The 25,342-nt window shown below is 42.3% G+C and overlaps 1 protein-coding gene across 1 annotated transcript in view; it reads left to right on the top strand.

Moving 5' to 3' along the window:
- Positions 1-25,342, top strand: part of ITPR2 (inositol 1,4,5-trisphosphate receptor type 2) — a 228,853-nt gene that overhangs the window by 184,267 nt on the left and 19,244 nt on the right. Inside the window, 10 exon segments of the mRNA XM_048500683.1 lie at positions 2,487-2,683; positions 9,312-9,352; positions 9,355-9,441; positions 14,445-14,620; positions 17,493-17,603; positions 17,606-17,641; positions 17,644-17,676; positions 20,056-20,251; positions 21,505-21,597; positions 23,451-23,581. Coding sequence (XP_048356640.1) covers positions 2,487-2,683; positions 9,312-9,352; positions 9,355-9,441; positions 14,445-14,620; positions 17,493-17,603; positions 17,606-17,641; positions 17,644-17,676; positions 20,056-20,251; positions 21,505-21,597; positions 23,451-23,581 — 1,101 coding nt within the window.

Raw genomic sequence — 25,342 nt, 5'->3', positions numbered from 1 at the left:
ACAGAACTTCTGCCTGCAATTATGAAGAGTTACAATTAGAGTTACCGTGTTTCCCCAAAAATAAGCCCTACCCCGAAAATAAGCCCTATCATGATTTTTTAAGGATTTTTGGAAGATGTTTAAAAAATAATCTCTCCTCCAAAAATAAGCCCTGCAGGTAGTTATAGATCACAATCACGGACAATGTCCTGTGCTCCTTGCCAATGAGGATGCAGCCTGTTGCTGAGAGCCCGCCTTAATGAATTAATACAATACCGTATTTCCCTGAATATAAGCCCTACCCTGAAAATAAGCCGTAATGCACCTTTTGGTGCAAAAATTAATATAAGATCCTGTCTTATTTTCAGGGAAACATGGTATGTACAGTACAGTACAGTAAACCTTTATTAGGCATAAATAATTCTACATACAGTATGTTCGTTTCATAAACAACAATACAACAAGGCATCCAATACACTAAGTTAGGATAAATTATACACAAACTTTCTGGAGACCTATTGTGATATCCATATGTTAATTAAAGCTGATATAAACAACTTCTCATGAGCCTCAGACAATTCAAATCAATGTAATTTTAGATGATTTGATACATCGAGGGTATGCTTCAGTACAGTACAGTAAACTTTATTAGGCGCCGTAATTCTACATACAGTATGTTCGTTTCATAAACAACAATACAACAAGGCATCCAATACACTAAGTTAGGATAAATTATACACAAACTTTCTGGAGACCTATTGTGATATCCATATGTTAATTAAAGCTGATATAAACAACTTCTCATGAGCCTCAGACATTAAATCAATGTAATTTAGATGATTTGATACATCGAGGGTATGTATGACTGTGAGGTTTTGTGGTTGCCTCCACCTCTTATTGCAGCCATTTAGGAGTTGTGCCTACCATCCAGTGTCAGAATGGTGCCCACAGGCTAAAAAAGATTGGGACCTAAGATTTAGAGTTCAAATGCTCAGAGTAGAAAAGTGTTGGCTCCGTCAAATAAATTAAGTAGAAATAGATTTCTTTCTGCATAACAATATATATTTCCTTCATGTGCTGATAAGTTTATAAACAAAGAAGTCCTTGCTCTTAGAATTTGTAGGCAGGGGGCATTGTACCAGAGGGTAATCAGGAACAGATGCAAATTATAGGTACTTTCCCCCACCATGATATGATCACAGCCAGTGCCCACATATTTGCTGTTAGGATGAAGAACTTATATACTATTGGGGAAATTTTCCAGGCACAGCCCTCAAAATGTGTGTGTGTGTGTGTTTGTGTGTATACACTCAGAGAGACATCTGCATGAATAGCGTGAATTGTGCTGTATCTGCAATGGGCTTGGGTAGGTGGAACAAAGTCCACCGGAGGTTTGCTTGCTCCCATATGATCCTGATTATGTATATAAACCAGGACACTGGTTTAACTGGCATAAATAAGCTTTATCATCCAAAACTCCGTAATCCAGTAATTTAATTACCAGAGTGATAAACACATGAAGTTGGCCTCTGTTGAATCAGGTCTGTCAATGTCAATATTGTCTGCTCAGACTGGTAGCAGCTTACCAGAGTCACAGGCAAAGAGAGGTCTTTCACACAATCTAGTATCTGAGCCTTTTCAGTGCAAACAAAACCTCTAATGTTTGAATGCAAATTTGAAAAGCACATTGTTTGATGTCTTCCACTTAAACCCTCCCCACCACCATTTTACTCTTAAAAGTTAGATTTTAATTGCTGCATTTTTCTGGAGCCTGAAGCTTTCACAGATTTGCTGGTCTTTGGTTTCTTATTTCATTTTTCTGAACATTTCCGGCATCGTATTGTTGAAGGCTTTCACGGGTGCAGTCAACTGGCTCTGGTGAGTTTTCTAGGCTGTGTGCTCATGGTCTTGTAGGTTTTGCTCCTAATATTTCCCCCACATCTGTGGCTATGCCAGCCATAGATCTTCAACCAGGTACATGCAAATGTGCCTCACCCCCCTGTGAGGTGGACAAAATGTATAGTTCAACATACAATCACTGCACACTGTGCCATGGCGAGAAACACATCTCGCCATGACATGCCTCTGAATATGCCAGCCATAGATGTGGGCAAAATGTTAGGGAGCAAAGACTATCAGACCATGGTCACACAGCCTGGAAAACCCACAACAGCCAATTTCTGACATCCTTTCGAATCATGCTTCAGATTTTGGAGGGTAAATTACTTTCTCTCAGATGCTCACTTATTCTCTAATTCTCTAACATGGAATTTGCTGAAGATCTGCTGTAAAATCCCAATCTGTTTGCTTTCCTCAAGATCGAGGAGTCTGAACATTCAGATCTCCCCCCCTCACCTTATGGCTGTAACTGCCAAATGAGATTGTCCTGTCCTGTCTTATCAAGCAAATAGATAGAATTCAGCTGCCTCTTTCATCCTTTATCAGTAAGATGCAACAGTTTATATTCAAACCTCATCTTCATTTGAGTAAGATATGTGTATTTGCAGATTGTCCGTCATGACAGAACCATGGAACAAATTGTCTTCCCTGTGCCAAACATCTGTGAATTCCTTACCCACGAATCCAAGTGTCGTGTGTTCAATACGACTGAGAGAGATGAACAAGGAAGCAAAGTGAATGACTTTTTCCAGCAGACAGACGACCTGTATAATGAAATGAAGTGGCAGAAGAAAATCAGGAGTAAGTTGAAGACTGAGACTTAAAAGCTCTTATTGAATCTGTAACAGTTCTGTTGCAACTCAGTGTGGATAACAAGGGGAGTAGCCTGGCCTTACTTTGGTACAACCATTCTGGAATACTCCTGTGACCAGACAGTGGCTATATTTTGTTACAGGTTGGTCCCTATTAGTTCTTGGTTGTGGCTCTTCTGCAGCTGCTGAGTAACCAAAGTTGCTGTGAGAATTTGAGTCTAAGACATTACAGGCCTAGCTAGCATAACTCCAAATTGGTCAGTAGACAGCAGTAAGACATCCAGCAATTTCATGGTTGTGTCTTCTGGAGACTTCAGGGTGATTTGTGTTTCTACTGAGTGTATGGCAGAGGGGACTTGTGTTTCCTGCTCTAGTTTTCAGTTTGTTATGGCAAACAGACCTCATGCCAGTTCCATCCTGGGGCCAGAATATGGTGGAGACGTGACTGTGGCTGTTCCAAAAAGGATTTGCAGCTTGCCCAATTGCCATGGTGAAGCCCTCATGTGAGAAAACCTCCTGGAAAAAAATGGATGTGAATTGACCCACAACCAGACTTGAAGTTGGTCTTCCATGTCGCATCATACAAGGGACAATAAATCTTATGGGTTTTGCTTCCTGTCCTGGCCAGAATTGCCTCGTTCTTTTTTCATTTTAAGCATCCCTATGTTATTCCTGCAAAAAAGTTCAAAGCATCTGATAAAATATAAAACAAACATGTAAAACCAACAGACCTGGTTAGATGAAAACATTTGCATTGGCAGAAATGGGAGGGGAGCCAAAGCGGGTGGGGGGAGTCACAATCTAAGGCTTTAGTGATTGGGACCCAGGTGGATAGGGGAATCCCACCTGCTGGGACATGAACTGCACAGAGCTGCCATTTGGGGAAGGGGGAGGGAGAATTTTTCTGTTTGAAAGGGTATACTGCTAGAGCACTCATGAAGAGGGCAAGGAAAAGCAGGTGATATAGTTGTACTGTACTAAATGATTCACGGAGTTACTTAGATAAATTATTAGGGACTATGGTCTATACTATTGTGTTTATCTTACTAACAACTAACCTCCCAGTCCAGGGCGGGGAGGGATTTTCCTATGGAGGCTGCACAGGGCTGCACCGGCTGATTTGCCCTCCCTGGTGGGGCACTTATGTTGGCAGAGGGGCAAATCCACCAGCAGCCAGCCACTGCAGCTGACCACAGCAGCCAGAAGCAGTGCAGAGTGCTCTCCTAGAGACTTCACTCCTGCACCTCTCTCCGCCTCCACTGGCGGAGTTGGGGCATTCTGGAGGAGTGTTGAAGGCTGGAATCCCAGCACTGGGGCCTGGGCTTTTGGCCCACAGAGCCCAGTGAAGGGATCTTCAGTGGTGGGGAAGCTTTTTCTGCTTTTTGCCTTCCCACACCACTGCAAAGCCCCCTGGAGGCAGCGGGACAGTACCAAAGCGATGCTGCATCCCACTGCTGGGGGCTCTGGATTAGGCTGTAAGATCGTGCTATAGAATGTTTGTATTATTTAATTTGTCATTTTAAGGGAAATAAGTCATTTTCTTCAGTTCTGTTTTTAGATTTCTGATTGGTTCTACAATCCTAATCTTATTGTATTGCTTATTGAATACACCATCCTGTCAACTGAACTGATTCACTCTATATAATCCACCTTAACTCCAAGTGAGAAAGGCTGACTATAAATAGCATTAATAAATACTTTAAAATATAGTAAATAGGGTTCTACAGCCCCTTGAATAGAGCTTGGAAGCCAATGGCAGCCAGTGTAGCTGGCAACATGGAGGCTCATGGTACCTTCTGACATTTAATACAAACTAGACCATTGAATTTTGTACTAACTGAATCTTTGAAGTAGCCCTCAACAGGAGCCTCTGACAGAGCACAGAAGAGTAGTCAAGTTTGTAACTTAGACAGGGACGGCTCAGCAGGGCAAGATTCAGTTCTCCCGGGAAGGAATGGAGCCTTAGCAAACATTTATTGTATTTATGTACAATAAATATAAGCCCTTTGTTAAGAAAGCGGAGTAGTTCACATTAGACTCCACGTGGCCTCCCACACAGGCCTTGCTCAATCCCTCCTGCTTAGCTTCAGTTGTATGGCATTAGACCTTCATGGATCATTCACCGTGAGCGCAGTTGCTTCCTTTATTCATGTACTTAAGGCTAAAGCACTCTGGGGATTAATCCTGGATATTCAATAGTTATCACAACTAATCTGAGGGACGAAAAGGAAATCTGTAAAAAAATAGGTGTTCACTTGCTGGTCTAAAAGTAAAATAAAAACAGCAGCTGCTTAACCTCTTAGAAAACTGCTTTAAAACAACAACAACAACCCTTCACAGTGCTCCAAAGCGAGTATACTCTTCATCAGATAAAAGCCAGCTGTCTCCTTATGTTCCTTCTCTCTAGCTTGCTGTCTGAAACCAATAGTGTAACTGATAGTGCTGTTACATAAAGCCTGGGAATGAAGCAGAATGCCACATGACTGACACTGCATTGGGGTTTTGTGTAACCCAAGTGCGCTTTGATAACATAATTCATTTGATTTCACTGCCAAGGGGTACATTGGTTCTGGTGTTCTGCCAAAGCATACTGCGGAAGTTTGCATTCCTAAGGCTCAGAAAATGAGTGTGGATTTTCACGTTCAACTTACCTCACAGTGTTCTACCTGCCATTGCTACACCAAAAGTCTATTAATTGTTATCCCATCCTTCCTCTGAGGAACTCAGAGCAGCATGCATGGCTCTTTCTTCCCTCATTTTCCTTCCGTAATAACCCTGTGAGGTAGGTTAGACTCAGCAAGTGTGACTGACCTGGGGTCACCTACTGTACTTCGGGTCTGAGTAGGAATTTGCACTTGGGACTTCCCAATCCTAGTTCAAAACTCTAACTGGGTCAACACACTGACAGACTTGTGCTGGATTGTGCCCATGGTCAGTGACCAAAATGTCACGCTGCTTACATAATACACTGCTTCTCTTTAACCACCTCTGCTGCATTCACCAAATTGTTGTGACCCAGTTACATAACCATCGGGCTGCAGTACTTGATAGATGTTAACAGTTCATTGTTTGGTTGTGGCGGGTTTTCCGGGCTGTGTGGCCGTGGTTTGGTGGAACTTGTTCCTGATATTTCACCTGCATCTGTGGCTGGCATCTTCAGAGGTGTATCACAGAGGGAAATCTATTACACACTACAGACTTCCTTCTGTGATACACCTCTGAAGATGTCAGCCGCAGATGCAGGCGAAACATCAGGAACAAGATCCACCAAACCACGGCCACACAGCCCGGAAAACCCACCACAATCAGTTGAATCCGGCTGTGAAAGCCTTCGACAGTTCATTGTTTATTTTTAGTTGTTATTCATACCTCCAAGAAGTTTTGAATTGGTGAATAATAGTGTATGAGTCAAATAATGTGGCCCTGTTGACCCCTCCTGGAATTGGCACTGTGGGTCATTGCATGTCCCAGGCACTATCCATTCATTGCTGTACCCATTTATAATCAGTAACAAAGATCGGTCATATTTATATATGATTACCTTTTGTCTGATTTATTGTCAAATACATCTTATAAACTGAAAAACTATGCTAACCCGAGTCTCTATGACCTCAATATCAGATTAGTAAAACACTTCTTAGAAGCATAAAACAAGTCAAGTTATTGCATTCAGCCATTAGAGTATCTTTTGGCTGTTCGAAATGATTCCGGCAGTCCGCGATAGGTGTTAATAGTGCGCCGTGAAGCAGGTGTTCAAACTGAGGCGCCAAGCCTGTGTCAGCGATTTCATAGGGCCATACACATGACACTGTGGGCACCTTGTGTCACTTGATTGTACCTACAGTGTTCCTTCCTGTGGCAAGGGCAGTAATGGCACTGCAAGGCAGTCAAAATCAGGCCAACAAGCCTCTCAATTTCCATGCTGTCACAGAAACACAGGAAGTAAAGTCCTTACAGTCCTGGAGGTGATGATGCCTGTCATCTTCTCCCAATGGTCTGGCCCCAGTGTCCCTATCAGGGCCTCACTGTGGTTGTTTGGGTGAAGAATTAATCCTCTGTGCTGAGAAATATGAACTGCTGTGCTTCTGCTTGGCATGTGTACCTGTGATTACCAATCTCTGCTCTGGGCTTTCCCATCATAGTCTTTGGTTCAAGGTATCTTCCCACCAACATGGGTCAGAGCACTCTGGAGTTAATGGGAGCCGGGCCAGCAGAACGTGTTGAGGCTTCAACGGTGGTGTGATATGTTTCCATGTGATTCTGTGGAGAGCAAAATAAGAGCCAGTCACATGAAAAGACTTTCAATCCTTATAGACCCAGAAGTCAACAACAACCCATGCTTAGTCACAAGTGAAATCTACACAGTTGGTTGGGATTGACTGTAATTGCATTTGTTGAAGAGTGAGCCATACAGGATTTTTGCTTCAGCACTTCTCTGCTTTAAGGCCACAAGCTGATCTGTTTCCAAAAAATCCCCAGTCAATTCAAAAACCATTTGAATGTGTCCTTAAGGGTTATTCATGGGTAGCTCTCTCACCCAGATCATTTCAGGATTCCTAATTTTCTTAACAAGTATTTGGGAGCTTCTTGTGCTCAAGGATGGGATCCAAAGAACCACAAGCAAGCAGCACTCTTGTTCACTGCTGCTCCTTTCAAACAGTTTCCATTGTGCCCCTGCAGAGCTACTTTTGAGGGTTGGAAGATATGGCGAGGGGGGCTGCAGTGGGAAGGGGAACTAATAGCAATCACCCTGCCCATCTTGAGTAGGCAGAATTGTCTTAGAATCATGGGGTTAGAATGGACCTCAGGGTCATCTAGTTCTACTCCCTGTCGCACTCTAGGGGCCAAACCTCCCCCATCCTCTCTTCTTGAACATAATAAAAGAGCCCTTTTTGTTGTGTTAAGCATCTCTCGCTAGCCCAAGCTCATATTGAGCTTCAGCTTTTCCAGCACACTCCCTACAAGCATTGGTTGTTAGCAGTGGTTATTCTACTAGCCTGGCAGACTGGACAAGATAGACAAAAGGCTCAGATCAAGATTTCTGATCGGTAAAGGTGGTTTTAGTTTAATCTCTGAGCATTATTGACACAGTGAAATTTGAACATTCATTTTGCAGAACTCTAATTTTTGTTTTTGTCCTGCTGCTATTTTTGTTTTGTTGTTGTTGATATTGCTACGTATTTAATGTTTCCCCTGTCACATCTATGCTGTGTTCATCTATAGGCTGCTTTGAACAATGTAACTGGAAAAGCAAGGTATACATATTTTAAATAATAATAAAATATGGATCATATTCTTCCAACTTACAGTATTTCTGTAATGATTGCTAATCTAATTATGTGAATTATGTGAAGCACTGTAGAAATGCTCCATTACCTAGAGCCATAGAAGCATGAGAGGAAGTTCTTTAAAGAAGTAAGCATAAGGTAGCCAGTTTAATTTCTGAGGTGCTGAGGATAGTCCACTAAGACTGACTTCATGACAGTCCTTCAAAAGCAGCTGAACCCACAGGCAAGATATAGGACAGTGATGGCGAACCTTTTCGAGACCGAGTGCCCAAATTGCAACCCCAAACCCATTTATTTATTGCAAAGTGCCAACATGGCAATTTAACCTGAATACTGAGGTTTTAGTTTAACTTAAACAGTTGACTCCTAGGCGTGCGTTTCTCAGAAGTAAGCTTGGTGGTAATCAGTGGCTTTGCTTTGAAGCAATCGTGCAACTCTTCCAATGGGTGAATCACGACCCTAGAAGGGTTTACTCAGAAACAAGCCCCATTGCCAGCAACTGAGCTTATTCTCAGGTAAAGGATCGTGCTTTAGTTCTTCCCATTAAAATCAGTGGGGTTTAACAGTGCTTTCCCCCCCCCTCCACATGATGCACTCTGTGCGCACGTGCCCACAGAGAGGGCTCTGAGTGCCACCTCTGCCACCCGTGCCATAGGTTCGCCACCACTGATAAAGGACAAAATTGGAGTTCAGCAACACCTTAAAGACTGTCCAGATTTTCCATAAAATGGTAAAGTGAGCTTCATAAAATGGTAAAGTGAGTTTTGACTCACAAAAGCCTTGGAAAATTTGATTTTTGTTGAATGTGATACTAGATTCAAATGTTGTTCTACTACAGACCTACTAGAAACAGCAAGGATGTGTATCAAATTAACATCCAACTTCCATTCACCTCCCCTCCTTGTTCAAAATGTGTCCTGACATACTTTAAACGATATTCAGTCATGGGAAGTAAGCACAGTGGCCTCCCTGTGTCGCATTTTCTCTTCCTTCCCTGTAGAGTGTAGTTGCACTGACACATCATGGAAGCCTCACGTTTTTGGAGGGAGAAGGCAAAACTTGACTCAGAAAAGCCATTTCCCCCATGGCAGTTTCCCACTGGGCTTGATGCATGCAGTGTAGCCATGTCCAGGGGCCCAAATTTCCAAACCCTCCCTTCATACAGCCTGTTCAACCTGCATTTGTCTAAATTCCAAATCCTCCCAAGACCCTCAGAGGAGCTTAGCTATTTCCCAAACACCTGCTTGCATTACATTCTGTTTAAATGCCTCTCTAAGAACTCAATTTCAACGCATCCTCTTGTGACAAACATGTCCCTTTTTTCCCTGGCTAGATGCAATCCGGCACCTTTTTGGCCCTCCCGACACAATATTTCCCCCAAAGTATTTCTCTCAATCTGGCATGCCTTGGCTTGAATTCAGCCCAGTCCTTGTTTACCCCTTTGGCAGACATTTTATATGAAGGTACAGCTCTCAAAATTCCCAAAACTGAAAATAAAAATTACACAACTGGATCTTCTTGCATAGTATAGTTCTCCTTCCTCTTAATTAACAACTGAGATCCGCTGTTCCCCTCTCAGAGTTAGAGGAGTTAATGCTTGAACGCCATCTGTTTTAAATATTTATGGATTTGGAGCGCTGCATTTTAACTGGTATTAATTTTTAGCATTTTATCCTGTTTATCCACTTGCCTGTAATTATGTTGTAAACCGCCCTGAGCCCTTTGGGGGAGGGCGGTATAAAAGTGGAATAAAATAAATAAATAAATAAATAAATAAAAACTTAATGCAACTGCTGCACTGAAGGGCAATGTGATCTGTTTGCAAAATAACTGCAGGGGCTACAGCATTGTCCTTGAGTATTTTTACATTTTATTTTATTTGTCGCCTGCCCCTTCCCAGCCAAGCCAGCCTCAGGGCAGCAAAAAACATATAAATGCAGATATGTATAAGATTTAGTATACAGTACAATTAAAAACATGGAAAAAATCATGGAGTCTAATCATAGCTAAAATATATCTCTTATCCCATGTATGAGTGACACCCTAAATGCCCTACCACCTTAAAGGAAAACTGTTCCCACATTGTGGCAGACCAATGTGATATACCCAATTATCAGTCAGCAATGGTCTCTGGAGACAAAACCTGAAAAGAAAAGGAACAGGAGGTAAAAGGGAGGGAAAGGGAACCAAGAAAATATGAGGAAAAGCAAGGGGGAAAGTGAATATAGTGAATAAAAGGATGAAAGGACAAATATAGGAAGACCGGGTTCAAATCACTTTACAGCCAAGAAGACGCTTCTTGGGTGGCCATGGGCAGGTCACTACTTTTCAGGAGCTACCTCACAGGATTGTTGCCAGAATACAGTGAGAAGGGTTCGTGTCCATGCTTTGCCATGTGCTTGCTAGTCTTGGGAAAATACGAACATTTATTCTCAGTTTCTCACAAGCAAAATGGAAGAAGTATTGGTCTACATTTGCAGCAGAGCAGTGACAATTTAAAGGATTATAGAAGAAGATTGTAAAACCCTTTGCCATGTCAGTGAATGAAGATCATCCACCAAGCCATAAACAGGATAGCCAGGGCTGTTATATGGTGTGGCCAGTTATTTTGCCTTATATCTAAGACACTGTAAATAGATTTGCCTGTACCTAATGAAGAGGAAGTCTCTCAAGAGGGTCAGTTAACATGCCTGCACACCTACACATTGCATATTTATGTCCTGATAAAACCTTTCCACATAAAAGCAAGCTCACAGCAGTTTGCAAATGGTTAACAATCAAATGCCACCTGTGTTTTAGAAGCATAACTGATAATTTAATATACTTTTGATTAACAGACCCAGTATCATCAATAGTCAAGTACAATAGTCAAGTACAATCAATAGTCAAGTACAATAGTCAAGTACAAATCCTAATGCACAGGCCATCTTTGGGCAAGAAAAGCCTTCAATCATGAAAGGGTCCCCTTTTGGCCAAAGCACTACGGAACACTTGCTGAATCTCTCAGAGCACCGCTTTCCAAAGTGAGGCCACCAAAACAAAGCAGGGGTTGCCCCGTCCTCGTATATCAATGGCCTCTGCGAGTGAGGGAAGGCAGAGCAAAGGAAAGAGACAGATATAGAAGGGGAGAGGATGTTCCATATGAAAGCTTTAACAGGGGCTCCTCTCAGGCCAAGGCATGCAAGCAACTGCTTCAGCCAGCTCCCGGAGGAAAGTAGGAATGGACCACAGGGGGCTCAGCTGTTTCAATGGCAGTGGTGGCCAAGTCTAAGCCTCCACGATAATAGCAAACAGGCTCAGGATGGAATAAGTCTAGATTGCTTTGAGAGAGAGAATGCCAGGAACCAGCCCTGGACTCTGAAGGCAAAAACCAACAGCTCAAGTTGTGATTGGAAGCCCGCAAAGAAAGTTGTTGCCAATGAGTCAAGATGTGCTCAGTGTTCCTTGTACAGAATGAAGTGTTTATGTTTAAGAAGAGTAAGTGTTTCAAAGGAAATCATCATGCTATCCTTTTTTTAAAATTGAGCCTAAAGCAAACATTTAACATTGACCTTTTTTGTTTTAACATACTGTGTTTGGAGATGCAGAAATTGGCGATGACAATCGTGGAGCAAAATGTTCAGCCCCACATGTCCAATATTTCTCTCTTTAAAGTTCTTGGTTCCTTTTCACTCAGAGGGTCCTGGGCTCTGCCATGCAAATAAGCTCCAGAAACCCCCAGGGGGACTTTTGCTCCTATTGTGTTTTCTGTTTGGGTTGTTTTCCTGCACTCAGAGCAGCTGAATCGCTCTTCAGCTTCTGTCATGTGCTCTGACCATTGCAGAAGTACACTGAAAGGCTTGGAGTGCTGGGGTCAACCTTAGTGCCTAAAACATGTGGGCATGGCCTCAGCACTCAGCACGGGACAAGGTGATGGAAAAGAAGTACTTCTTCTGCCTCGATACTGCTTTCCTTTTCAGAGGGAGAGCAGATCTCATGACTGTTCAAATCACAGTTTGCCACACCCATTTCTGCTGTTCACAAAGATTTAATTTTGTTCAGCAAAGCAGGAGTATGAAATGGAGTCACACCATCACTGTGATGGACATATTTTTTTATTTGAGTGTTTATGTTAACTAGATAAATGCTGGAAGAAGAAGGAATTGCCTTCTTTCTCATGAAAGGGAAAAGAATCCTGTATGTAAGAGCCAGTAGTAACGCTTTGTTTTCTGGTGCATATTACTTGTTTGCATGGTGAAATACCCTCCATGGATCAAGTTGTCTTCATATTTTAAAAAATATCAGATCATTTTTGAGCTTTCACTCTGATTTCCTATTCAGGGTTGCCAACTCTGAGCTGGGAAATTCCTAATGACTTGGGAGTGGAGCCTGGGGAGGGCGGGGTTCGAAGCGGGGAGGGACCTCACCCAGTTATAATGCCATTGGAGTCCACTTGGGACAGATCTCTGCAGTTTGGAGATTTGATGTAATTCTGGGAGGATTGCAACCTCATTCACAGGAATTTTTTTTTACAACCTTCCTCCTTACAGTTTGAAGCAGTGAAACCAAGAAAAAGGTTTTCCTGCTGGAATTTGTTGCACAGAGCTCTGACTCCTTGAAATATTTAAAACTGATTTTTTAAAAATCTTGTTTTGCCTTTGTTCAGCAGTGCTTATGGGAAAGATGGGAGCATCAGAAACCAAAAGCTTGGTTTTACAGACAGCTTTGCTTACATGCCTGAGTTATGACCTAGAGAGAGATCTCCTCCACTTCCCCAGTGAAGGGTGACAAGAGAGTTCAGTCTTCAGGCCATTCCCTTTAACCTCTGGCTCATCCAGCTACCTAATAGGAGTGTGCCAAGAGTGTATATGGGGGTATTAATAAGTCACACATTCTCCACTGATGGAGGTTCACATCAACTATTAAGAGGAAGTTGCTCCCAGTCACATTTCTGCAAAGACTCAACCTGAACCCATGACCTAGAGGTGGAGGAGTATATATCCCTTTAGTAATCTCTGTGGTAATCCATTTACCGTTTAAATTGAACATAGTTAACAGTGAAGCAGCTTTTACTAGTCTGCCTTTCAGATATAGCCTGTCATTTATTTTTCTGCTTCTTCTAGGCTATCATGAAGCAGGTACAGGAAGTGCTTGGCTAATTTACTTTACATGGTTGTTCTAATGATTGCTGAAAGAATGCCTGTGAAACTCTAGGATGCTTGGAAAGTACTATACAAAGCATTGGTTTTTCCACTTGTAGATTCAGGTTTTCATTGATATCAGCCTTTCAAAAAATCCTAGCAGGCAAAGATATTTGGGGGAGGAACTGCAATGGAAAATCGATAGGCATGAGGCCTTTTCTCCACTGAAAAATCACCTCCTCTTGAAGTTCCCTTTCTCTGGCAGTAGTCAGTAGGTGACTTTTGCATGAAATCCAAGGCCTGATGCCCAAGTTACATGATTGGATCTGGCAATGTGTAATTTGAACTCAAAAGCACTTAGAAGTACAACATGAATGTGACTGAGGCATATTTGAAATGCAGAATTCTCCCATTGTGCTGATTGTTATGACACTATTCATTATGTATGTGATGGCTAATGCTAGTTTTCCGCTGCATAATGTGTGAAATGGGAATCATGACCTGTTGTTTTATTTATTTAGTACATTTTTATCCTACCAAGGAACTAAGGGCAGCATACATGGTTCTCTCTTCCCCCATTTTACTCCAAGATCACCTAGGAAGCTTCCATGGTAGAGTCAGAATTGACAGTGGGGTCTCCAAGATTCTGGGCCATCATTCTAACCCACTGTTTTCACACTGGCTGAAAAGTCCTAATGATCCGATAGCCTTGATACCAACAGTCTGCAGTTTCAAACCAGGGCTGCTCTTACATTCTAAATGTGTAGCTGGCCTTAGGGGTCAGAGAAATACAGCTGGGGAAGGAATTGATTGGTTTGGGTAGAGAAGTTCCTCCTCTGTGTCCCCTTCTTTTAGGGGACTTATAAATGTGATTGTTCTGCTGTGATGCAGAGATGGACAAATATGTCCTTTCTTAACATGGAGGTAAGTTAGCTATCAGTTTCCGCAGACAAAACCGGCAAAGGTCCTATCTCGTCGCCTTATAGCCACCATGCTGCTTCAGTCCATTCTCACGTTCTGGCTTTCTGTTTGCATAGAGCAGGTTTGGGGCCCCTTCTGCACATACAGAATAATGCACTTTCAATCCACTTTCACAATGGTTTGCAAGTGGATTTTGCTATTCCGCACAGTAAAATCCAGCTGCACAGTGCATTGAAAGTGGATTGAAAGTGCATTATTCTGCATGTGCGTAAGAGGCCTTGTAAGAGGCATGATGTAATCATGACTTTTGGAGGATCTGTATCACTTTTTGGGGCAAATACATATACTCCTCTTGACTAAATAATGCTGGGCTGGATAGAGCCCTGTGTAGCTGTTCTTTCATTCTGCTTTCTGTTTCTTTCCAGGCACCCTTTCTCCCCTGTTTTCTGTTCTCCTTTGGATAGCAGTGGCTGTCTGTACATCCTTGCTGTTCTTCTTCCCTAAGCCTGTTGGCATTCGTCCCTTTCTGGTTTCTGTAATGCTCCGTTCGATCTACACAATTGGCCTTGGACCAACCCTGATCCTTCTGGGTGCTGCTAATGTAAGTATTGTCAACTTTATTGTCTATAAAAATGCTTGGCAATCATTTTTCTACATTCATTTTGGTGGTGGAAAATGCCAACAAGTTGTAGCCAGCTTATAGTGACTGCAAGGTTTGAAAGGCAAGAAACGTTCAGAGTGGTTTGTCATTGCCTGCATCTGCATAGTGACCGAAACTTCCTCAAAGATGTCCCATCCAAGTACTTACCAGGGCCAACATTTGTTGTTGGTTGTGATAATAAATCACTCAAAATTGATAGACATAGTGGGCACATCTGTGTACGAGAAATTTTAAACCTACATATTTTATTCACATTATTTGTCGTCTGTCTGTCTCACCCGGACTCAAGGAGAATAATTGGCTGATTTCAATAGCAGAGAGATCATTAATAACATGATTTAACCAGCTGCTTCCTTGTTAAGCATGCCAAATTGCCAAATTTGCTCATTAAAACAATCTGAGAAGATGAAGGAAGTGTAAAAATCGGATAAGACTGAAGTTATGTATAGAGACAAAATGTCCCTGTACAGAGGGTAATCCAGTATCACGTGATCAACTGTTTCAACCTGTCCATTCGGTGGGGGCAAACACTTTAAGCGTAAGGAACATGTGCATATCTCTCTTCCAAAAGAGTTGATAGTAAAGCATTAAAGCCAACAAGGTGAAAGCTTCTCAGTATTTTAGGAATTATAAACTATATAAATAGTCGGCTGGAACAAAGTGGATTCCCTACCACTGGATGAGGCTGTGCCCATGCTATGCTACTTAAAGTCTATATCCCAGACTTGCTGCTTAATTATAGGTTTGGCTCCCATAAATCCAAGATGGCACAGGGCCAGGGCTGTGAACCCGTCAAAATTTAGTTTCTCTTCAATAGCTTTCACCCAGCACCAGTGGAAATTATCTGAAAGAATTAATGAAGTTCATCCAGATGACCAAAAGCTTATCACTTTAAAAACGTACCTTGTGCTTCGAACAACAATCCCCAATTGTTATCTAAGAAGAGCGTTGGGAGCCCTGCGTGGGACACCAGATATGGATCTGAGAAATGTAGATCTAGTTGCCTTCAGAAAATGGAAATCTTTATAAGCAAAGCTGTGGCCCAGATGTGACTTTGGGGATCAGCTTGTCCTGGCGGATTTTAATTGCATAAAGAATATGTGAGCCCCTTTTTGTGAAAAAGAATCTCAGGGTGGCTGATATGGCTCCTTGGGCAGTCTCAATAGTGTGGGCTATCTGAGCTTTCCATGAACCAGTCAACTGAAAAACTATGCCTAGATATTTAAAAAGCAGCTTTTAAACAACAGAACACACACAAAGAAGGACTCCAACCTCAGCCAAGCAGCAGAAAACCTGGCTTCCTGCTCCAGATGAAGACTGCAAGTCTTCCTCTCCCCTCAGCAAGTCTTCCTCTCCCCACAGCACTGGCATCACCTTGTGGGGGGCATCAAAATGCTGGGTTCGTTTTTGGGTATTTTAGTGGTTTTCCATTTTTGGCCTGCAGGGGGTGCAGTTTTTAGGCTAGCGCAGGGGTAGGGAACCTGTGGCTCTCCAGATGTTCAGGAACTACAATTCCCATCAGCCTCTGTCAGCATGGCCAATTGGCCATGCTGGTAGGGGCTGATGGGAATTGTAGTTCCTGAACATCTGGAGAGCCGCAGGTTCCCTACCTACTTACATGCGGCACCTAAATTTCAGCGTATCATCAAGGAGATCGTTGCCCTTATGCTACCCCCCCAAGTTTGGTGGGGTTTTGGTTTAGGGAGTCCAAAGGTTATGGATTCCCAAAGGGGGTGCCCCTATCCCCCATTGTTTCCAATGGGAGCTAATAGGAGATGGGGGCTACAGTTTTTGAGGGTCCATAACTTTGGCCCCCTGAACCAAACTGCACCAAACCTGGGGGGCACTCTCATTAGGCAGTCTCCTGATGAGTAGACCCTGAAAGTTTTGAGACTGTGCCTTCAGAAATGTGCCCCCCACAGCCTGCAACCCCCATTGACAGCAATGCAGAAAACTCAATGCAGAACAAAGATTCTTGGGCAAATTTCTAGGATGTTCCTGCAGGGGGTGCATTTTTGGATGTATCGGCACCAAAATTTCAGGGTATCATCTGGAGATGATGGCACCCCCCAAGTTTGGTGCCGTTTGGTTCAGGGGGGCCAAAGTTATGCACCCTCAAAACTGTAGCCCCCATCTCCTATTAGCTCCCATTGGAAACAATGTGGGATGGGGCACCCCCTTTGGGAGTCCATAACTTTGGACTCCTTGAACCAAATCTCACCAAACTTGGAGGGTAGCATAAGGACAGTCCCCTGATGATATGCTGAAATTGTGGTGCTGATATGTCTAAAAATGCACCCCCTGCAGGCACCAATGTCCTGGTGCAAAAAGAAATTTGGTCGTGGTGGAGTGGCCGCCCATGGGGGGGGGGGGGGCATCCAACTCAGGTTTTGCCCAGGGCTACAGTTTGCCCAGGAACCTGTCTCTGTTTATGCCCCTGCCCCTGGGCTTTGCAGTGAGCTGGAGTTCAAGCTCTTGTGTTGAGGTTGCAAGTTTCAAGCAGGCATGAGCCCTGAGACTTTTTATTTCCCATGTAGCCATGGGTTATGTGATGTGGTGTCTGTGCCATTAAGGAAGGAAACAGTGGCCTTATAAATCTTCCTGTATTCCTAGCTTTCTTACATTTAGCACACTATTCTAAAGGGAACACTGTTCTAAAGGGAGCACTATTCTAAAGGCTTTAGGTAGGATCTACACATGTAAGTGTGTAGGCAGAGCATGTTTTATGTTTTACATTTTGCACAGCAGCAGCTTGCACTGCCAGTTAGATCCTTTGTGAATAACTGTGGTTGTGTTTTTCTTTCCCCCTCAGCTTTGTAACAAGATAGTTTTCTTGGTGAGCTTTGTTGGGAACCGTGGGACGTTCACTCGTGGCTATCGAGCGGTGATCATGGACATAAGTTCCTCTCACCACGTAATAGCTAATATGTTCTGAAGTGCCTCACTTGCATGTTGGGCCCCTCCTTTGTACACATGAGTTCTTTTACAGCTTTCCTGCCAGAATTTTGGGAAATTTGAGTAGAGGCCTGTGTTCTGCAGCTTGGGGTGAGCTCTTCCTGCCAAACTGCAACTTCCTGGGGTCCAAGCCCTTAGACCACTAGGAGAAGTGCTCCTTTTAGATTACAATTCCCATTTCCTGCAGCAGCAAACTGTCACCACTATATTGACTAGGAAGAGATAGTAAATGGTTCCCTGATGAGTGTCTATATGATATTAGGGTTTCAGATATTTACAGTTGCATGTTACATTTTGGACTGTGGTCTCGAATCTACATGGCTTTGCCCTTGAAATCAACTTGTAGACTATTACACATCGGCAACCCTAGTCTTATTTCATTGCTTATTAGACTATTTCATTGCTCATCCTATTGATTCTAGCAAATTATACTAAGTAATCCTCCTTGAGTCTCTGTGAGGAAGGCTGACTAGAAACATAGTTAAACAATTATATATACTTTTTACTTCTCTTAGATATTGACCTAAAGGCTGGATGTGAAATGGCCTTTATGAAATCCCACTTTAACAGGCTGAATGACTTTGGATCAGTCATACTCTTAATCTAATCTACCTTCCAGACAACTGCATGCCTGATACTTTGAAGCCCAACTACCCCCAGCAACTGTGGGTGCATTTGGGGGGGTATCTGGAGAGGTTACAGAGTAGACATGTTCCCCAAGGTTCTTGTGCGCAGTCACAGAACAACCATGTCTGCACAGTCACAGAACAACCAGTTTTGCCTCCTTCACAATGCATTGGATCTGACCTTAGGTACAGTGAGCCAAACTGCTGCCTCTGTTATTGCTCTTAAAGTCAGGTCAGGCAGCATGTTCTGTGGTGGCTTTTCTGCATCTCAGAAATCTATTAATAATTCTTAACAGTGTAATTGTGAACATTCCCTAGTGGTTTCACAATTGGTTGTTGCATATCTTTTGTCATCAGATGTTTTGGGGGATTGCATCACTGTAAAGTTCTGTTCCTCTTTCTGTATCCTATGCTGACCTCGACACACGATAAAAATATTATTCCTAGAATACTTAGATGAAGGGCAGTGTAGCCTCCAGTTCTGCATACCAGTTGGCAATGATTCATTCATGTTTCAGTAACTATAATTTTCTCAGTTTTGGATTGTTAGAAATATTAAACGTCCCTGTTTTTTGTTCCTCATTTTAGTCATTTAGTCATTTGATGTTATGACATATTTTCTTCTTCTTTACACTTTATGTTTCATGAGTTTGTAATTAATGACAGACCCCTACACTCCCCACCCCCATTTTGAGGCACAATTGTTGTAGATATACACATGGAATCTTAATTTTGTTTAAATGTTTCTATCTAATCTCCTCCAGTGTTAAATGTTGAATGAAAGGTGGGTGTGGCTTGTTAAAAATAAGAACTTTCTTAACAACAAGCCCTCACTATGCTGAAGGTTGACCAATAATAAAATCAATCTTATTAAACATTAAATCAAAGGCATACTAATGCAGGCTAACTTACCCCCAATATTTGTTGAGTATGATTCTTTAAGTGCTATAAAGTTTTAGCAGTGTTATTCTGAAATGCTGTGTTCACCACAGTGCTACAAACAGCATCCGGAAAGAGCAACATAATGTCTCCTATTTAAAGGTATATTCCCCAATTACAAGAGCATGTGCAGGTTAAGCTAATTAATTACAACTGTAAACATTTTGAGTTCTTTGTGTATAGAATTTATGAAAAACAGCCAAAAATTATTAGTATGTTCAATTCCTTAGATCCAAGGGGGACAGGGGAATATATAATTATTACTTCTTACTGTGAAAATGTTCTTTTGCATGTCCTTAAAGCCCATAGCATCAGAAAATTAACATCCTTGTCTGAATGGCCAATATCCAGAAAAAAAATACATAGTTCTCCCATATTTAAAGGTATATTTATCTATTACAAGAAATGTCGTTATGATCATTTTAAGTTCTTTGTATACAGGTTTTAGAGAAAACAGCCACATTTCATTTGTGGGTTCAAGCCCTTACACAGGCGCACAGGGTCGTTTCGTGGTATCGCAGGATTTCAGCGTGGCTGTGGGGGTTCATGTGTGCATTCCTGTGTAGCTACACAGACCAACAAAAAAACCCCCCCACTACATCTCTGTGCGAAGGTCCGCAGCCCAGCTGATTCACATGCTGTCCACAGGACGCCTGCCCATGCGAACGCCCCAAGGCAGCAGTGATTTCATTTACACCAACTGCACTCCGCTTTTATTGGCTCATGCAGAACGGGCCTCTGGTTCATCTGGAAACACTATTATATCTGTCTTATTCATGCATGTTCTGTTTGTATGCACAGAACATTGTATTCTACTTACATTTATCTGTTTCCTTTTGTCTCCTTTCCTCCAAGTTGTTTGACTTGGTGTACAGAGAAGAGACTTTACTGAATGTCATTAAAAGTGTTACACGGAACGGACGCTCCATTATCCTGACAGCTGTGCTGGCCCTTATTCTTGTCTACCTCTTCTCCATTGTTGGGTTCTTGTTCTTAAAAGATGACTTCATTATGGAAGTGGAAAGACTGAAAAACAGAACACCTGTGGCAGGTATTACTCTTTCTGCCAAAGCATATACCTTTGTTCATCATTGTCTATGAATCTGCTCTGGTGTATCAGAAATCTATTTCTGAGCTGGCATTGGTTCAGGATTCTGACATACTGGGGTATTATCTGGGTTGTGTTATTTTGCCAACTTGGATTCCTTCAAGCATTTCTTAGCAGTGCCAGCACATGATGCAGTAAATAATTTGGGATGCGCAGGGCAAAATAGATGTTTGATAAAATAAAGCTGATCATTACATCCTTTACTTACTTTGGAATTGTTAAATTAGTGTTTTACTCAACTGAATACATATTTACAAATGAGCATCAGATAGTGGTTTCATCCTTGAAAGTCTCATAATTATCCTGGTTTCAAGAAGATGATCCAGCCACTCAGTGTCCTCCTTGTCAGCCTTTGTGAATAATTTGTAATGATTTTTCAAACTGACATTATTTTCATATCTTATGGTTGTTTCTATCTTTGAATGCATTTCATCCTAACTAGGTAAAGCTGTGTTTGATGTCATCTCTTTAATTTAGGAAGAAACAGCAGTGAAATGCCGGTGTTATGTTGTAAACGTGGAATAGTGGTACCTTTTTTTGCCCTGATTGCGATAAGATTCTTCTTCAGCTTCAGCAGTCTGATTCATTTGTTTGTTTCTTCCAATACTAAATAATTAATTTGGGGAATCAGTGCTGAAGCAAATATTCAAACAAATTTTAAATTTTGTTAATATTTGAAAATTTGAATTTGGGGGTTCCAAGCTAAGATGTAGTAAAATGTAGTGGGGAAGGGGTTTACAAAGTATCCTCAATTTAATTATTGTTAGTCAAAAGATCAGCCTTGACCTGGAGCTAAGCAAGGTTGATCCTGGTTGGTAACAGGATGGGAGACCTCCAAGGAATACCAAAGTTGTTATGCAGAGGAAGGCAATGGCAAATCACCCCTCCTGCCTTGCTGCATTGCCATGACTCAGCCGCAACTTGATGGTACTTTACACGCATGCACGCACGCACGCACTCATGCACGCATGCAGATCAAAAGTAGAGAGATACCAAATATTATGTAGTACATACAAATAAAGAAGATGGAGCTGTGTATTTTGTAATGTATCTTAATTTGGATTCTATGAAAATATGTCCACACTAGGTTTCTGACTGAGAATTTGATAGTATGTCTCTGCCCTCATTTTAATGTATACTTTACAGAAAAAATTGTGGAAAATCAACCTTTGCTAACAGTTTGCTTTTTGTTTTAGACACTGGCACAGTTCCCACCACAACCTTAACGGCAATGATGGAAACATGTTCAAAGGATAACTGTACTACTACAATACCAGCTATAGAATCAGGTTAGTAGAATACCCACAAAATGTTGTATGTTTCAAGGAAGTATGTATCCATTGAGAGCAACAGTGGTCTTGTATAGTCCAGTCATGTCAGATCTTGGAAATTAAGCAAGGTTGGGACTTGGGTAAGGAGCTACCAAGGAAGACTCTGCAGAAAAAGGCAATAGCAAACCACCTCTACTTCTCACTTGTCTTGAAAGCCCCTTGCTGGGATTGTATAAGTTTGCAACTTAATGGCACTTACATAAGTAAATGTCCATTACTTTCTTAGAATGGAATCAGGGTAAGCCAGAAGCATCTTTGGCAATTGTGTCTGCAAATAGAAGTTTCACGTCATGCTTCTAGTGATGCGGACCTTAGCCAATGAAAGCTTATGCTGTGTAATGTATCTGTTATTCTTTAACATGCAACAAGACACCTTTTGGGATTTTGTTGTAATAGACCAACAACAGTGTCCCACTACACTATATGTCAAGGACATAGGTAAGGGGGGGTGGTTTCCCCAGGTTCAACCCCCCCCATTAAATGTCCGAAGCTCTGCCCCTCCCACGTTTGTGTTTTTGTGTATTTTTTCCAGTTTTTGGCCTGCTTTTAGGCTAGCAGCACCACAATCTCAGGGATTTTTTGGGAGACTCTCCTGATGATATCACCCAGGTTTGGTGAGATTTGGTTCAGGGGGTCCAAAGTTATGGACTACCAAAAGGGGTGCCCCATCCCCCATTGTTTCCAATGGGAGCTAATAGAAGATGAGGGGGGTACACCTTTGAGGATCCATAACTTTGGACCACCTGACCAAAACTTCACCAAACCTGGGTGGTATCATCAGGAGAGTCTCCTAGAGATACCCTGAAAGTTTGGTACTGCTATCTTAATAATTGCACCCCTGACAGCAGGCACCCCCCAAATTTCCCCAAATTGTCCATTTAAATCCACCCCCTTTGACATGGATTTAAAGGGAGAATCTGAGGTCCCCAGTTTAAACATTGAAAGTGATGCTGTTTCAGGGTGCGGGATAATTCACCCCCAAACAGCATCATTTTCAATGTTGTTTTAACTGGGGACCCCAGATTCTCCCTTTAAGGTGGATTTAAAAGGAGAATCTGGGCTCCCTAGTTTAAACACCATTGAAATTGATGCTGTTTGGGGGTGAATTCCAGCATCACAGTGGCTGCCCATGCGGGGGCACAAAACTCAGATTTTGCACTGGGCTCCATTTTCCCTAGCCACGCCTCTGCCTGGAGGGGAGGGCAGAAGGGACTGCCAGCTGGGAGCCAGGGGGCAGGGCGGGCAGGGGGCAGGGCTTGGGGAGGCATGGCCCTGCCCCCCAAACCCACCCCATAAAAAATCTATAGCTACATCACTGAGAGAGTTGGTGAATTTTCTATAGTTGAACATTTTTGTAACTGTCACATTCACTGACTGACTTGCACTCCCCTTCCTGTTATGCACTTCTGAGAGTCTGGCTGAAAATGTCTAGAAAGTCTAAGGAACATATAATTATCAGAAAGTATGGTAGATCCCATGAGATTCTACAAAGGTCACAGAATCTACATACAGAATACCTGAAACATTTTACTTCAGAGTTTAAACTTTTTTCTGTTTTGTCACTAACAACAGAATGAATATTGTGCCAAGACTATCTCTTCATTAATTGCTGCTTTCTAGAGTAGGCAGAATTTTCCACAAAATCATCTTACATCAGGCATTTTCTTTTGCCCAACATTACTGGGAAAGAACGGAGGAGACAACACAGAGCTACTTCTGTTGGTGGCAGTCATGTGTTTGCTATTACAGTCTGATTTGGCTCTTAATAGATACTCACAGACCCATGTCACATATCTGTGTTGCATCCCCAGATGAGGACAACGATGAGGATGGAATTGAAAGGACATGTGACACTCTGCTTATGTGCATTGTGACAGTATTAAATCAAGGCCTGAGAAATGGTGGTGGAGTTGGAGATGTTTTACGCAAGCCTTCCAAAGATGTAAGTATTTTGTGTGTTTGTGAGATAGAAAGAGGTTCAGAAATCAATACATTTCACCATAATAAAAAATAATGGACAAACCAGATTTAAGGAGTTGGCTTTCCCTCATGCAAAGAGAAGTGGATTTGCAGGATCTGCCCCAAATGCTTTTAAAATCATTTTGATTTTAATGGGAAAGATGGTGAACATGGTCTTAAACCCATCTATTAAGAATCATGGGCATTAAAAAGTGCTTAGCTTTGGCTGGATCGTGACCCATGTTTATGTAGTCTGCTTAATGTCAGAAAGTTGCCTTAACAATGTGATGTATAGGCTAGATCCAGTGTTTTATTGAGGATATTAAGCAAATTACATAGGTTTTTAGATCTGAGAAGTACCCGAGGATGTTTTCCGGCAACCTGAAGCAAGTGGTAACCTTGAGATAATGATTAAGAAGTATGCCTATTTGAATCAGCTTTTCATACAGTAGAACCCTTAAGGATACACTTCTGTTAGGGAATTAATGAAAAATTTGCAAATCTACTATTATTTGCTTCAGCACTCTATGGCAGCCATTTTGTGGTAGTACCCATGTACGGTTCAAAATTCCAGTGGAGTCTATAGACTCAACAAGGTAGGGGACTATTGATATAAGTAGGTAAGGTAGTGCCAACCCCACTTTGGGTCTAAATGGAGAATTCAGCAAACAGAAAATATGCCTTCCCTCACACCTGGTTAGTCCCTGACAAAGATACCAGGGCCATGATGTGGAGTCAGCCAATAGCAAACCACCCCTGGCGTCTGCTGCCTTGAAAACTCCAACAAGAGTCACCATAAATCAGATATGATTTGAGGCAAAAAAATCCTGGAAAATTTAGAAAGATAACAACAAAGATTACATGCAGAGTATATTGCCCTCACCACTGAGTTACCACGGTTTGCTTCCCCACCACTAAAATTTTGATAAGGTAGCCTGCTGTCTGGTTGCAAAGTCTGAGAGCGTTGGAGATGGGGTGGGGCAAAGCCAACAAAGAAGGAACATTGTAACACTGTGAGGCCACTTCTGGGTGATCACAGCCTCTACCACTGGTGCTACTTTTGGAATTCCACAAATCTCTATGGTAAAGATCATAGACTGGGGAAATTCCTAAATTATCGGGGGAGGGGCTGTGATATTGTTTCCCCATGCATATATTCTTTTTTCTCCCATTGCTCATTTGATAGGGCATGCACAAATGAGAATGGGATGGGAGCTGGGTAAGACTAAGTTTGGGTGTAGGGGTCAGAATGTCTGACTTCATAGAATCAGAGTTGGAAAGGACCATAGACGCCATCCAGTTCAATCCCTTACTCAATGCAGGATGAGTTTAGAGCATCCCTGACAAGTGTTCATCTAACCCAGGGTGGCGAACCTATGGCAATTCAGATGTTCATGGACTACAATTTCCATCAGCCCCTCCCAGCATGGCAGGGGCTGATGGGAATTGTAGTTCATGAACATCTGGAGTGCCATAGGTTCGCCAACACTGATCTAGCCACTGCTTGGAGACTGCCACAGAAGGGGAGCTTGCCACCTCCCTAAGCAGATGATTCCACTACTGAACTACTGTCCCTGTAAACATATTGTCCTAATGTCCAGCTGGTACCTTTCTGCCCATAATTTATATCTATTTTTACAGGTGCTACCCTCTTCTGCCAACAGGAACAGCTACTTACCCACCTCTGAGTGACAGCCTTTCAAATACTTTGAGAGAACTCCTGTTCCTCCTTGTCACTCTCCTC

Source organism: Sphaerodactylus townsendi, linkage group LG06, assembly GCF_021028975.2.
Source record: "Sphaerodactylus townsendi isolate TG3544 linkage group LG06, MPM_Stown_v2.3, whole genome shotgun sequence".
NCBI lineage: Eukaryota > Metazoa > Chordata > Lepidosauria > Squamata > Sphaerodactylidae > Sphaerodactylus > Sphaerodactylus townsendi.
Note: the sequence above shows the minus strand (reverse complement) of the source record. Positions and strands in the feature narration are given on the sequence as shown.